This window comes from Microcaecilia unicolor, chromosome 6, assembly GCF_901765095.1.
Source record: "Microcaecilia unicolor chromosome 6, aMicUni1.1, whole genome shotgun sequence".
NCBI lineage: Eukaryota > Metazoa > Chordata > Amphibia > Gymnophiona > Siphonopidae > Microcaecilia > Microcaecilia unicolor.
The window spans coordinates 5,126,845-5,140,501 of record NC_044036.1 but is presented as its reverse complement, the minus strand read 5'-3'; the positions used below and the strand labels follow the sequence as shown (position 1 = coordinate 5,140,501).

General features: G+C 44.8%; 1 protein-coding gene across 1 annotated transcript in view; it reads left to right on the top strand.

The window, feature by feature from the left end:
* CFAP57 (cilia and flagella associated protein 57) overlaps positions 1-13,657 on the top strand; it is a 457,479-nt gene that overhangs the window by 437,746 nt on the left and 6,076 nt on the right. Inside the window, exon 22 of the mRNA XM_030205491.1 lies at positions 4,089-4,224. Within this exon, the coding sequence (XP_030061351.1) occupies positions 4,089-4,224 (136 nt within the window). The remainder of the gene's footprint in view (positions 1-4,088; positions 4,225-13,657) is intronic.

Below are 13,657 nucleotides of genomic sequence, written 5' to 3'. Positions count from 1 at the left end.
GTTAACGACTTTGAATAACTTTGTGTCATCAGCAAATTTAATTACCTCACTAGTTACTCCCATCTCTAAATCATTTATAAATATGTTAAAAAGCAGCGGTCCTAGCACAGACCCCTGAAGAACTCCACTAACTACCCTTCTCCATTGTGAATACTGCCCATTTAACCCCACTCTCTGTTTCCTATCCTTCAACCAGTTTTTAATCCACAATAGGACATTTCCTCCTATCCCATGACCCTCCAATTTCCTCTGTAGCCTTTCATGAGGTACCAAGTCAAACGCCTTTTGAAAATCCAGATACACAATATCAACCGGCTCCCCTTTGTTCACATGTTTGTTTACTCCTTCAAAGAATTGAAGTAAATTGGTCAGGCAAGATTTCCCCACACAAAAACCGTGCTGACTTAGTCTCAGTAATCCATATCCTTTGATGTGCTCTGTAATTTTGTTTTTGATAATAGCCTCTACCATTTTCTCCGGCACCGACGTCAGACTCACCGGTCTATAATTTCCCGGATCTCCCCTGGAACCTTTTTTAAAAATAGGCGTTACATTAGCCACCCTCTAACCTTCCGGTACCACGCTCGATTTTAAGGATAAATTACATATCACTAACAGTAGCTCCGCAAGCTCATTTTTCAGTTCAATCAGTACTCTAGGATGAATACCATCCGGTCCAGGAGATTTGCTACTCTTCAGTTTGCTGAACTGCCCCATTACGTCCTCCAGGTTTACCATGAAGTCAGTAAGTTTCTCCGACTTGTCCACTTGAAATACCATTTCCGACACCGGTATCCCACCCAAATCTTCCTCGGTGAAGACCGAAGCAAAGAATTCATTCAATCTCTCTGCTATGTCTTTGTCTTCCTTGATCGCCCCTTTTACCCCTCGGTCATCCAGCGGCCCAACCGATTCTTTTGCCGGCTTCCTGCTTTTAATATACCGAAAAAAAAATTTTTGCTATGTTTTTTTGCCTCTAATGCTATCTTTTTTTCGTAATCTCTCTTGGCCTTCTTTATCTGCACCTTGCATTTGCTTTGACACTCCTTATGCTGCTTCTTGTTATTTTCAGACGGTTCCTTCTTCCATTTTCTGAAGGCGTTTCTTTTAGCCCTAATAGCTTCCTTCACCTCACTTTTCAACCACGCCGGCTGTCTTTTGGACTTCCGTCTTTCTTTTCTTATTCGCGGAATATGTTTGGCCTGGGCCTCCAGGATGGTATTTTTGAACAGCGTCCATGCCTGTTGTACAGTTTTTACCCTCTCAGTTGCCCCCCTAAGTTTTTTTTTAACCGTTCTTCTCATTTTATCATAGTCTCCTTTTTTAAAGTTAAACGCTAACGTATTTGACTTCCTGTGTATAGATACTTCAAGGTTGATATCAAAACTGATCATATTATGATCACTGTTATCAAGCGGCCCCAGTACCATAACGTCCCTCACTAGATCATGCGCTCCACTAAGTACATAAGTACATAAGTACATAAGTAGTGCCATACTGGGAAAGACCAAAGGTCCATCTAGCCCAGCATCCTGTCACCGACAGTGGCCAATCCAGGTCAAGGGCACCTGGCACGCTCCCCAAACGTAAAAACATTCCAGACAAGTTATACCTAAAAATGAGGAATTTTTCCAGTCCATTTAATAGCGGTCTATGGACTTGTCCTTTAGGAATCTATCTAACCCCTTTTTAAACTCCGTCAAGCTAACCGCCCGTACCACGTTCTCCGGCAATGAATTCCAGAGTCTAATTACACGTTGGGTGAAGAAAAATTTTCTCCGATTCGTTTTAAATTTACCACACTGTAGCTTCAACTCATGCCCTCTAGTCCTAGTATTTTTGGATAGCGTGAACAGTCGCTTCACATCCACCCGATCCATTCCACTCATTATTTTATACACTTCTATCATATCTCCCCTCAGCCGTCTCTTCTCCAAGCTGAAAAGCCCTAGCCTTCTCAGCCTCTCTTCATAGGAAAGTCGTCCCATCCCCACTATCATTTTCGTCGCCCTTCGCTGTACCTTTTCCAATTCTACTATATCTTTTTTGAGATACGGAGACCAGTACTGAACACAATACTCCAGGTGCGGTCGCACCATGGAGCGATACAACGGCATTATAACATCCGCACACCTGGACTCCATACCCTTCCTAATAACACCCAACATTCTATTCGCTTTCCTAGCCGCAGCAGCACACTGAGCAGAAGGTTTCAGCGTATCATCGACGACGACACCCAGATCCCTTTCTTGATCCGTAACTCCTAACGCGGAACCTTGCAAGACGTAGCTATAATTCGGGTTCCTCTTACCCACATGCATCACTTTGCACTTGTCAACATTGAACTTCATCTGCCACTTGCACGCCCATTCTCCCAGTCTCGCAAGGTCCTCCTGTAATCGTTCACATTCCTCCTGCGACTTGACGACCCTGAATAATTTTGTGTCATCGGCGAATTTAATTACCTCACTAGTTATTCCCATCTCTAGGTCATTTATAAATACATTAAAAAGCAACGGACCCAGCACAGACCCCTGCGGGACCCCACTAACTACCCTCCTCCACTGAGAATACTGGCCACGCAATCCTACTCTCTGCTTCCTATCTTTCAACCAGTTCTTAATCCATAATAATACCCTACCTCCGATTCCATGACTCTGCAATTTCTTCAGGAGTCTTTCGTGCGGCACTTTGTCAAACGCCTTCTGAAAATCCAGATATACAATATCAACCGGCTCCCCATTGTCCACATGTTTGCTTACCCCCTCAAAAAAATGCATTAGATTGGTGAGGCAAGACTTCCCTTCACTAAATCCGTGCTGACTTTGTCTCATCAGTCCATGTTTTTGTATATGCTCTGCAATTTTATTCTTAATAATAGCCTCCACCATCTTGCCCGGCACCGACGTCAGACTCACCGGTCTATAATTTCCCGGATCTCCTCTGGAACCTTTCTTAAAAATCGGAGTAACATTGGCTACCCTCCAGTCTTCCGGTATTACACTCGATTTTAGGGACAGATTGCATATTTCTAACAGTAGCTCCGCAAGTTCATTTTTTAGTTCTATTAATACTCTGGGATGAATACCATCAGGTCCCGGTGATTTACTACTCTTCAGCTTGCTGAACTGACCCATTACATCCTCCAAGGTTACAGAGAATTTGTTTAGTTTCTCCGACTCCCCCGCTTCAAATATTCTTTCCGGCACCGGTGTCCCCCCCAAATCCTCCTCGGTGAAGACCGAAGCAAAGAATTCATTTAATTTCTCCGCTACGGCTTTGTCCTCCTTGATCGCCCCTTTAACACCATTTTCGTCCAGCGGCCCAACCGACTCTTTGGCCGGTTTCCTGCTTTTAATGTATCTAAAAAAGTTTTTACTATGTATTTTTGCTTCCAACGCTAATTTCTTCTCAAAGTCCTTTTTTGCCCTCCTTATCTCCGCTTTGCATTTGGCTTGGCATTCCTTATGATCTATCCTGTTACTTTCAGTTGGTTCTCTTCTCCACTTTCTGAAGGATTGTTTTTTGGCTCTAATGATTTCCTTTATCTTACTGTTTAGCCACGCCGGCTGACGTTTAGTCTTTTTTCCCTTTTTTCTAATACGTGGAATATATTTGTCCTGAACCTCCAGGATGGTGTTTTTAAACAGCATCCACGCCTGATGCAAGTTTTTTACTCTGCGAGCTGCTCCTTTCAGTCTTTTTTTCACCATTTTTCTCATTTTGTCGTAATCACCTTTTCTATAGTTAAACGCTAGCGTACTTGATTTCCTAGTTTCACTTCCTTCAATGCCAATATCGAAGTCTAGAATTTTTCCTTCTCTCGTCGGCTCCTGCACCAGCTGCTCCATAAAGCTGTCTTTAGTGTGTCTTTAGTGAGTATTAGAAATGGGCGTCTGATAGTTGATTATGATGACTGAAAGAAGAGAGAACAAAAAAAAAACAGACAAGAGAGAATAAATTTCAAACACCTCTGTCTGAATTGTATATATTTGTGAAATGCTTAAGATAACTCTGGTATGGCTCAGTATTTGATAGTGAACATTAAGAAATCTGATCATGTTTTGTGCGTCTTTTTTTTTTTACAGGAAAATGTCTCACTGATTAAAGAGATTAATGACTTGCGGAAGGAGCTAAAAATCAGCAGAACACATGCCCATGACCTTGAATGCATTTTGGAATTGAACAAGAAGAACAGAAAGTTAAATGTCAGTGATATCACAGGTAAAATAAGAAAAGAAAACCACAAGTTGTAGGAAATTCTTAAAGAGAGTTCTCATCCATTAGCCATGTTGTCATCCTTTGACCTTCATCCAACATGGTCAGTACTTCCCTTCAGCTCCCACCCAATGGGTTCAGTTCTGTCCATCTTTCTTCTGGTACCAGACCTCATAGTAGTCATGTTGCCCTTCTCCAACTTCTGTTCCCTTGCCAAGCTTAGGGGCCCCTTTAATAAAAGCTTGCCGCACCAACCCAGAACTACAGCAGGAGCCCAGCGGTAGTTTCCACCCTCAGTGCACACTATTTCCAGTGCTACAAAAATATTTTACCTGCTGTGGTAAAAAGGGCCTCTGCTACTACCCCAGGACCCTTTGCTCATAGCTCAACCCTGCCATTGAAAGAAAAGAAATATGGGAGAAGAGATTGCTAATAGAAAATAGCAAGGGGTTCTTTTAGAAATGCACGCTAGCGTTTTTAGCACGTGTTAAAAATAAGTGCGTGCTAAACATTGGAGACACCTATATACTTTTATGAGTGTCTCTAGCATTTAGTGCAGGCTAAAAATGCTAACGTGCCTTTGTAAAAGGACGGACCCCTTAGCAAACAAAAGAAAGGGATAAAGAGGAAGGAGACACCCTCCTCCCCTCTACATTGTAGCCTATTTTACCTCTATACATCATACAGGGAGGATCATTTTTAAAGCATTTCTGTGGCCATAATTTATTTAAGTTACATTTGTACCCCGCGCTTTCCCATTCATGGCAGGCTCAATGTGGCAGGTAATGAAGGGTTAAGTGACTTGCCCAGAGTCACAAGGAACTGCCTGTGCCAGGAATCAAACTCAGTTTCTCAGTTCCCCAGGACCAAAGTCCACCACCCTAACCACTAGGCCACTCCTCCACTTCAATTCTGCTTATGCATGGAGATGGGCTTTAATTTCATTGCCTGCCATATAAGTATGTACTTTTCCCTGCTCTATTTCACCAGGTAGAGTTGGTGTGGGTTTTGGAAGTATGCATTGTAGGGGGTCTTTTACTAAATAAAATGGGCCCTGCTGCAGATAACTCAAGCTAATCTTTAGTAAAAGACCTCCTAGTGTCTATTTTAAGAAACCTCTCAAGCACAGAAAAACAATACAGTGGAGCTGACATGGAAGACCAGAATGCTGGAGATCCCTTATTGTAATTGTCATGATTCAATATGGGCCATATTTTGGCTAAAGTGCCTGAGTCAGGAGTCTACAACCCAAATAAAATTATAATATATCTACATAAAAATGAGAGGTATATAAAGATTAACAAACAAACATACTCAAGCTGCATGACCAGACACATCGAGAAATATTCCTTGCAAACTGAAGTTAATCATGCATGATCAGAAACATCAATAAACATTTCAAGTATAAGGTATTTATAATACTCTTAGCGGGAAGGTTACTGTAAGATAATGATTTGAAGGGGAGAAATAATTCCTACAGGAAAGCCCGTGTCAAAAAGAATTGTTGAAAATGAAGCAATAACCTTATCTAAGGAATGAGCCTCTCTCAAGAAATCTGAAAATATATCAGTAAATAATAATTTCAGAATAAATTGACCTTTTGGTAAGATAATACTTCCGTAACAGAGCCCTGGAATAAACTAACTCTTTGGTAAATCGCAATCCTGTTTTTGTGTAAAAAAAAGATGAGATTTTTCATACACTAATGCCAATAGGCTGGCTTATATTGTGAAATTGTTACAGATGGTATCCATTAGACTCGTTGAATAATTGAAAACAGCAATTCCAATAAACAATATTGATTTTAAGAACTAAGGGGCCCTTTCACTAAAATGCTGTTGTGTGGCTATAGGCCACCAGTCCCGCCTCCCATCACCGGCTCTGGCATAGACCGTATAAGTCTGCCCTCCACTATCCTCGCCTCCCAACCACCAACCTCTCTTCCCCCACCTGCTCTGCCACCCAATTTCAGCTAAGCTTCTGAGGTCCATTCCTACTGCACAGGATTCCTTATGCATATCCCACGCATGTTTGAATTCCGTTACCGTTTTCATCTCCACCACCTCCCGCGGGAGGGCATTCCAAGCATCCACCACCCTCTCCGGAAAAAATACTTCCTGACATCTTTTTGAGTCTGCCCCCCTTCAATCTCATTTCATGTCCTCTCGTTCTACCGCCTTCCCATCTCCGGAAAAGATTTTTTTGCGGATTAATACCTTTCAAGTATTTGAACTTCTGTATCATATCACCCCTGTTCCTCCTTTCCTCCAGGGTATACATGTTCAGGTCAGCAAGTCTTTGCTCATACGTCTTGGAACGCAGATCCCATATCATTCTCGTAGCTTTTCTTTGCACCGCTTCCATTTTTTTAACATCCTTCGCAAGGTACGGCCTCCAAAACTGAACACAATACTCCAGGTGGGACCTCACCAACGACTTGTACAGGGGCATCAACACTTCCTTTCTTTTGCTGATCACACCTCTCTCTATACAACCTAGCAACCTTCTCGCTACGGCCACCGCCTTGTCACACTATTTCGTCGCCTTCAGATCCTCGGATACTATCACCCCAAGATCCCTCTCCCCCTCAGTACCTATCAGACTCTCACCGCCTAACACATAAGTCTCTCGTGGGTTTCTACTCCCTAAATGCATCACTTTGCATTTCTTCGCATTGAATTTTAATTGCCAAACCTTAGACCATTCTTCTACCTTCCTCAGATCCCTTTTCATGCTTTCCACTCCCTCCCGGGTGTCCACTCTATTGCAAATCTTAGTATCATCCGCAAATAGGCAAACTTTACCTTCTAACCCTTCGGCAATGTCACTCACAAATATATTGAACAGAATCGGCCCCAGCACCAATCCCTGAGGCACTCCACTACTTACCTTTCCCTCCTCCGAGCGAACTCCATTTACCACCACCCTCTGTCGTCTGTCCGTCAACCAGTTCCTAATCCAGTTCACCACTTCAGGACCTATCTTCAGCCCATCTAGTTTATTTAAGAGCCTCCTGTGGGAACCGTGTCAAAAGCTTTGCTAAAAATCTAAGTAGATTACGTCTATAGCACGTCGATGATTCAATTCTCCAGTTACCCAATCAAAGAATTCAATGAGATTCGTTTGGCACGATTTCCCTCTGGTAAAACCATGTTGTCTCGGATCTTGCAACTTATTGGCTTCTAGGAAATTCACTATCCTTTCCTTCAGCATGGCTTCCATTATTTTTCCAATAACCGAAGTGAGGCTTACCGGCCTGTAGTTTCCAGCTTCTTCCCTATCACCACTTTTGTGAAGAGGTACCACCTCCGCCGTTCTCCAGTCCCTCGGAACCTCTCCCGTCTCCAAGGAATTATTAAACAAATTAAGAGGACCCGCCAGGACCTCTCTGAGCTCCCTCAATATTCTGGGGTGGATCTCGTCCGGTCCCATGGCTTTGTCCACCTTTAGGTTTCCAAGTTGTTGATACACACTCTCTTCCGTGAACGGTGCTATATCCATTCCATTCTCAGGTGTACTTTTGCCAGTCCCTCGCGGTCCTTCTCCAGGATTTTCTTCAGTGAAAACAGAACAAAAGTATCTATTTAGCAAATTGGCTTTTTCTTCATCATTTTCTACATAGCGTTTTGTTATATCTTTTAGTCTCACAATTCCGTTTTTAGTCTTTCTCCTTTCACTAATATACCTGAAGAAGTTTTTGTCTCCCCTTCTTACATTTCTAGCCATTTGTTCTTCCGCTTGCATCTTCGCCAGACGTACCTCTCTCTTGGCTTCTTTCAGTTTCATCCGGTATTCCTCCCCGTGTTCCTCTTCTTGAGATTTTCTATATTTCTGGAACGCTAACTCTTTAGCCTTTATTTTCTCAGCCACTTGCTTGGAGAACCATATCGGTTTCCTTTTCCTCTTGCTTTTATTTACTCTCCTTACATAAAGGTCTGTGGCCCTATTTATTACTTCTTTCAGCCTGGACCACTGTCCTTCCACTTCATGTTTGTCCTCCCAGCCCATCATCTCCTTCCTCAGGTATTCCCCCATTTTACTAAAGTCAGCACACTTGAAATCCAGGACTTTGAGTTTAGAGTGGCCGCCCTCCACTTCAGCCGTTATATCAAACCAAACCGTTTGATGGTCACTGCTTCCCAGGTGTGCACCCACTCGGAAATTTGACACACTATCCCCATTTGTGAGCACCAGATCCAGCATCGCTCCCTCCCTCGTGGGTTCCGTCACCATCTGTCTGAGCAGAGCACTTTGGAGAGCATCCACGATCTCTCTACTTCTTTCCGATTTGGCAGATGGAACCAGTCTGAATTGCCCCCCACAGGGGACTGCACGAGGCAGCAGACGGCCCTCGGGGAGCCCATGCGGGTCCAGCGAACGGCACCACTATCGCCCTCGGAGCAGGGAGAGGCATCCGAACCTCTCCCCACAAGGGACCGCACGAGGCTGAAGGGACAGCGACTGCACACCCGACTGTACTTCCTCACCCACCTGCCCACCCAGAGCAGGGAAAGACGATCAAGCCTCTCCCATGGGGGACCGCACGGGCTGTGTGGAAGCGGTCATGCGCCTGGCTCTGCCTCCTCGCCCACCCGCCAGTTCCTCAGACGGCAGCAGGAAAGGGGAGCACTGTCCAGTGGAGCTGCCCCAGAAGCATGGGAGTTATGGAGGCGTGAGGACACTCTCAGAGGGAACTGCCAAGGCCGCCGAGGGCTCAGTTGACAGCACCGAGACCACAGTGCACCAGCAGCGACAAGAGGAGAAGGGGCAACGCGGTGGAGGCCCCGGAGGCAGGCTCTGAGGAGCTCAGAGCAAAGCAGTAGTGCCAGCCTAAGGCTGAGGCTGCTGCCCGCCCTCTGGGTCTACCTCCAACATAGACACAGCTCCCAGTGTTGCGGAGTCTCTGTGCCCTGGGCAACGCGTCTGATCACCAGACCGTGAGTAAAGTGCCTATTATATTTCAAGATATTGAGACCTTACAACTGACAAGGCTTGAAAGGCCTGACAGTAAAAACCAAAATAAAAACTGAATAATTGCTAGTGAACTGAAGACACCTTCAGCAGGACAAGCCTGCTTGAGAAGGAGCCTTTTGCACTGCATTTGATCAACCGTAGAAGGCAGGCTTGTGAGGAGAGCAGGTTGGGGCAACACGGTCTTAATAGTAACCACAAGAAATATATACCATAATGAATACCCTCAAACTACTCCTAATAATCTACTCCCTAACAATGATCCACTTAACACTAACCACCCCACTTGCAGAAAACATCATCATACCCATACTACACAATCATCATAGATTGATCAAATACACCACACCTCACCAAACTGTTAACAACCTAAACAAAGGAAGAACACTTACATGCGAACAACCACAATAGAAGGGAAAGAAGGACCCAAACAAACTCACCTCAACAAAGAAACGACAACTAACAAAAGTACACTTAACACCAAATACAGAAGACCCATTCCAAACAATCCAAGTGGGCTATATCAACGCCAGATCTACTGTAAATAAAACAGCAATACTAACAGACTGGATCATGTCAGAAAACTTCGACCTACTGTTCCTCACCGAAACCTGGATCCATGACCAAAAGGACCCTATATAAGTACATAAGTAATACCATACTGGGAAAAGACCAAAGGTCCATCGAGCCCAGCATCATGTCCGTGACAGCGGCCAGTCCAGGTCAAGGGCACCTGGCAAGCTACCCAAACGTACAAACATTTTATACAAGTTATTCCCAAAATTGTGGATTTTTCCCAAGTCCATTTAGTAGCGGTCTATGGACTTGTCCTTTAGGAAACCACCCAACTCCTTTTTAAAATCTGCCAAGCTAACCGCCTTCACTACGTTCTCCGGCAACGAATTCCAGAGTTTAATTACGCGTTGGGTGAAGAAGTTTCTCCTGTTTGTTTGAAAATTTACTACACTGTAGTTTCATCGCATGCCCCCTAGTCCTAGTATTTTTGAAAAGCGTGAACAGACGCTTCACATCCACCTGTTCCACTCCACTCATTATTTTATATACCTCTATCATGTCTCCCCTCAGCCATCTCTTCTCCAAGCTGAAAAGCCCTAGCCCCCGTAGTCTTTCTTCATAGGGAAGTCATCCCATCCCCGCTATCATTTTAGTTACCCTTCGCTGCACCTTTTCCAATTCTACTATATCTTTCTTAAGATGCGGCGACCAGAATTGAACACAGTACTCAAGGTGCGGTCGCACCATGGAGCGATACATCGGCATTATAACATCCTCACATCTGTTCTCCATACCTTTCCTAATAATACCCAACATTCTATTCGCTTTCCTAGCCGTAGCAGCACACTGAGCAGAAGGTTTCAGTGTATTATCAACGACGACACCCAGATCCCTTTCTTGGTCCGTAACTCCTAACGTGGAACCTTGCATGACGTAGCTCTAATTCGGGTTCTTTTTTCCCACATGCATCACCTTGCACTTGTTCACATTAAACATCATCTGCCATTTAGCCGCCCAGTCTCATGGTCTCGTAAGATCCTTCTGTAATTTTTCACAATCCTGTCGCGAGTTAACGACTTTGAATAACTTTGTGTCATCAGCAAATTTAATTACCTCGCTGGTTACTCCCATCTCTAAATCATTTATAAATATATTAAAAAGCAGTGTTCCTAGCACTGACCCCTAAGGAACCCCACTAACTACCCTTCTCCATTGTGAATTCTGCCCATTTAACCCCACTCTCTGTTTTCTGTCCTTCAACCAGTTTTTAATCCACAATAGGACATTTCCTCCTATCCCATGACCCTCCAACTTCCTCTGTAGCCTTTCATGAGGTACCTTATCAAACGCATTTTGAAAATCCAGATACACAATATCAACCGACTCCCCTTTGTCCACATGTTTGTTTACTCCTTCGAAGAATTGAAGTAAATTGGTCAGGTAAAATTTCCCCACACTAAAGCCGTGCTGACTTGGTCTCAGTAATCCATGTCCTCGGATGTGCTCTGTAATTTTGTTTTTAATAATAGCCTCTACCATTTTCCTCGGCACCGACGTCAGACTCGCAGGTCTATAATTTCCCAGATCTCCCATGGAATTTTTTAAAAATTGGCGTTACATTGGCCACCCTCTAATCTTCCGGTACCACGCCCGATTTTAAGGATAAATTGCATACCACTAACAGAAGCTCTGCAAGCTCATTTTTCAGTTCTATCAGTACTCTAGGATGTATACCATCCGGTCCAGGAGATTTGCTACTCTTCAGTTTGCTGAACTGCCCCATTACGTCCTCCAGGTTTATTGTGAATTCAGTAAGTTTCTCCGACTCGTCCACTTGAAATACCATTTCCGACACTGGTATCCCACCCAAATCTTCCTCAGTGAAGACCGAAGCAAAGAATTCATTCAATCTCTCCGCTACGTCTTTGTCACCCTTGATCACCCCTTTTACCCCTCGGTCGTCCAGCGGCCCAACCGATTCTCTTGCCGGCTTCCTGCTTTTAATATACCGAAAAAAACTTTTACTATGTTTTTTTGCCTCTAATGCTATCTTTTTTTCGTAATCCCTCTTGGCCTTCTTTATCTGCGCCGGGGAACAAGATCTTAAAACTGAGTTCGGGGGAGGGGTGAATGGAAGAGAATGTGTTTGGAGGTCAAAAAAGCATCAGTATGTGTATTAGTCAAGGATAATGCCTATAAGGTCATGAGCCGTTGGTATTACACCCCTGACAGAATAAAGCTATGTACACTGATGCTATGGATGTATGCTGGAGATGTGAGCGAGGGAAGGGAACATACTTTCACATATGGTGGGAATGCTTGATTATACAGGGGTTTTGGGAGCTGGTCACGGGGCTCATAATATTAGCGATTGGAGAACAGTTCCCATGTGATCCCAAATGGTGCCTGCTCGGCTATGGGAATAAGGGAGGGAAGAAATGGCAATGTAGACTCAAAAGGATGTGCTTAGCAGCAACAAAAACAATTATAGCAGTAAAATGGAAACAGAAGAAGGGTCCCACGGGGCAAGATTGGAAGGATAAATTACGACTGATGATGGGATTGGAAAAATTGACAGATAGACGTCGGGGAAAATATAACCCACATGCAGAAGAATGGTTACAGTTGGAAAAGGTATTGGGAGGAGATGAAGAGGAATAGATGCAGCTGCTTATAGGGGGGGCTTGGAAGGGGGGTTGGAGTGGGGGAGGGGGGAGGTTAGGGGGAGAACAACGCGGAACAAAAATAGATGATGGCACAGCATGTATGTTGATGTTTTTGGAGATGTATAGGAGACTTTAAGTCTGTAAGAGATTGTTACTTTGACTTTTCAATAAAAATTTTGCAAATTAAAAAAAAAAGATACCACCGTATCTGCTTTGACCCAGAGGACAGAGACAGACACCTTGAAAACCTGACTGCATCCTTCAAACAGAAAGGCTACAACCCCAAAATAATCTCCAAGAATATTGCCTCCTCCCTCAAAACACCCAGGGAAAATCTGCTACAGTACAAAGAAAAAAAAGCCACAGACAGAATCCCCCTTATAGTGACATACAACCCAGAGCTGGAAAAATTAAGAAAAATCATAAAGGATCTGCAGCCTCTACTCCAGGAGGATGAATTACTGAAAGAGATATTCCCATCCCCACCAGTGCTGGCTTTACGACAGCCACCCAACTTAAAACACAAGCTAATTAGAAGTAAGCTCCCAACACAGACTCAAAAAGAAAAAATGGGAAACTTTTTTTCCCAGCCTGTATGCCAGCCTCAAATGTCATACCCAGCTCCATCACAACAGTATGCAGGTCTCTGGAGCAGTTGTTAGTGGGTGCAGTGGACTTCAGGCAGGTGGACCCAGGCCCACCCCCCCCCCCCCCCACCTGTTACACTTGTGCTGGTAAATGGGAGCGCTCCAAACCGCCCCCAAAACCCATTGTACCAGGGGCGTAGCCACGGGTAGGCCTGGACGGGCCCAGGCCCAACCATTTTCCCTCCAGGTCCGCCCATCCGCATCCTTTGCACGCTGTCTCTATCCCTTTTGTCCCACGGAGGCAGCGCTTCCTTCCTGCCCTGTCTTCTCCCCAAGCTCCGCTGCATCGGTCCCTCCCTGCAAGTGGAATCCTCCTTCGCCGGTCGCACTGCGCTGCCATGCACACGCAGCTACGCTCCTCCCCCTGCCGCATTCATCCGGCCCTAAACAGGAAGTGCATCACAGAGGGCCAGATAGACGCGGCAGGTGGAGGAGCGTAGCTGCGTGTGCATGGCAGCGCAGCGCGACCGGCGAAGGAGGATTCCACTTGCAGGGAGGGACCGATGGAGTGGAGCTTGGGGAGAAGACAGGGCAGGAAGGAAGCGCTGCCTCCGTGGGACAAAAGAGATAGAGACAGCGCACAAAGGATGCGGATGGGCGGACCTGAAGGAAAAATGGCTGAGCTGCTGGGACATGGGA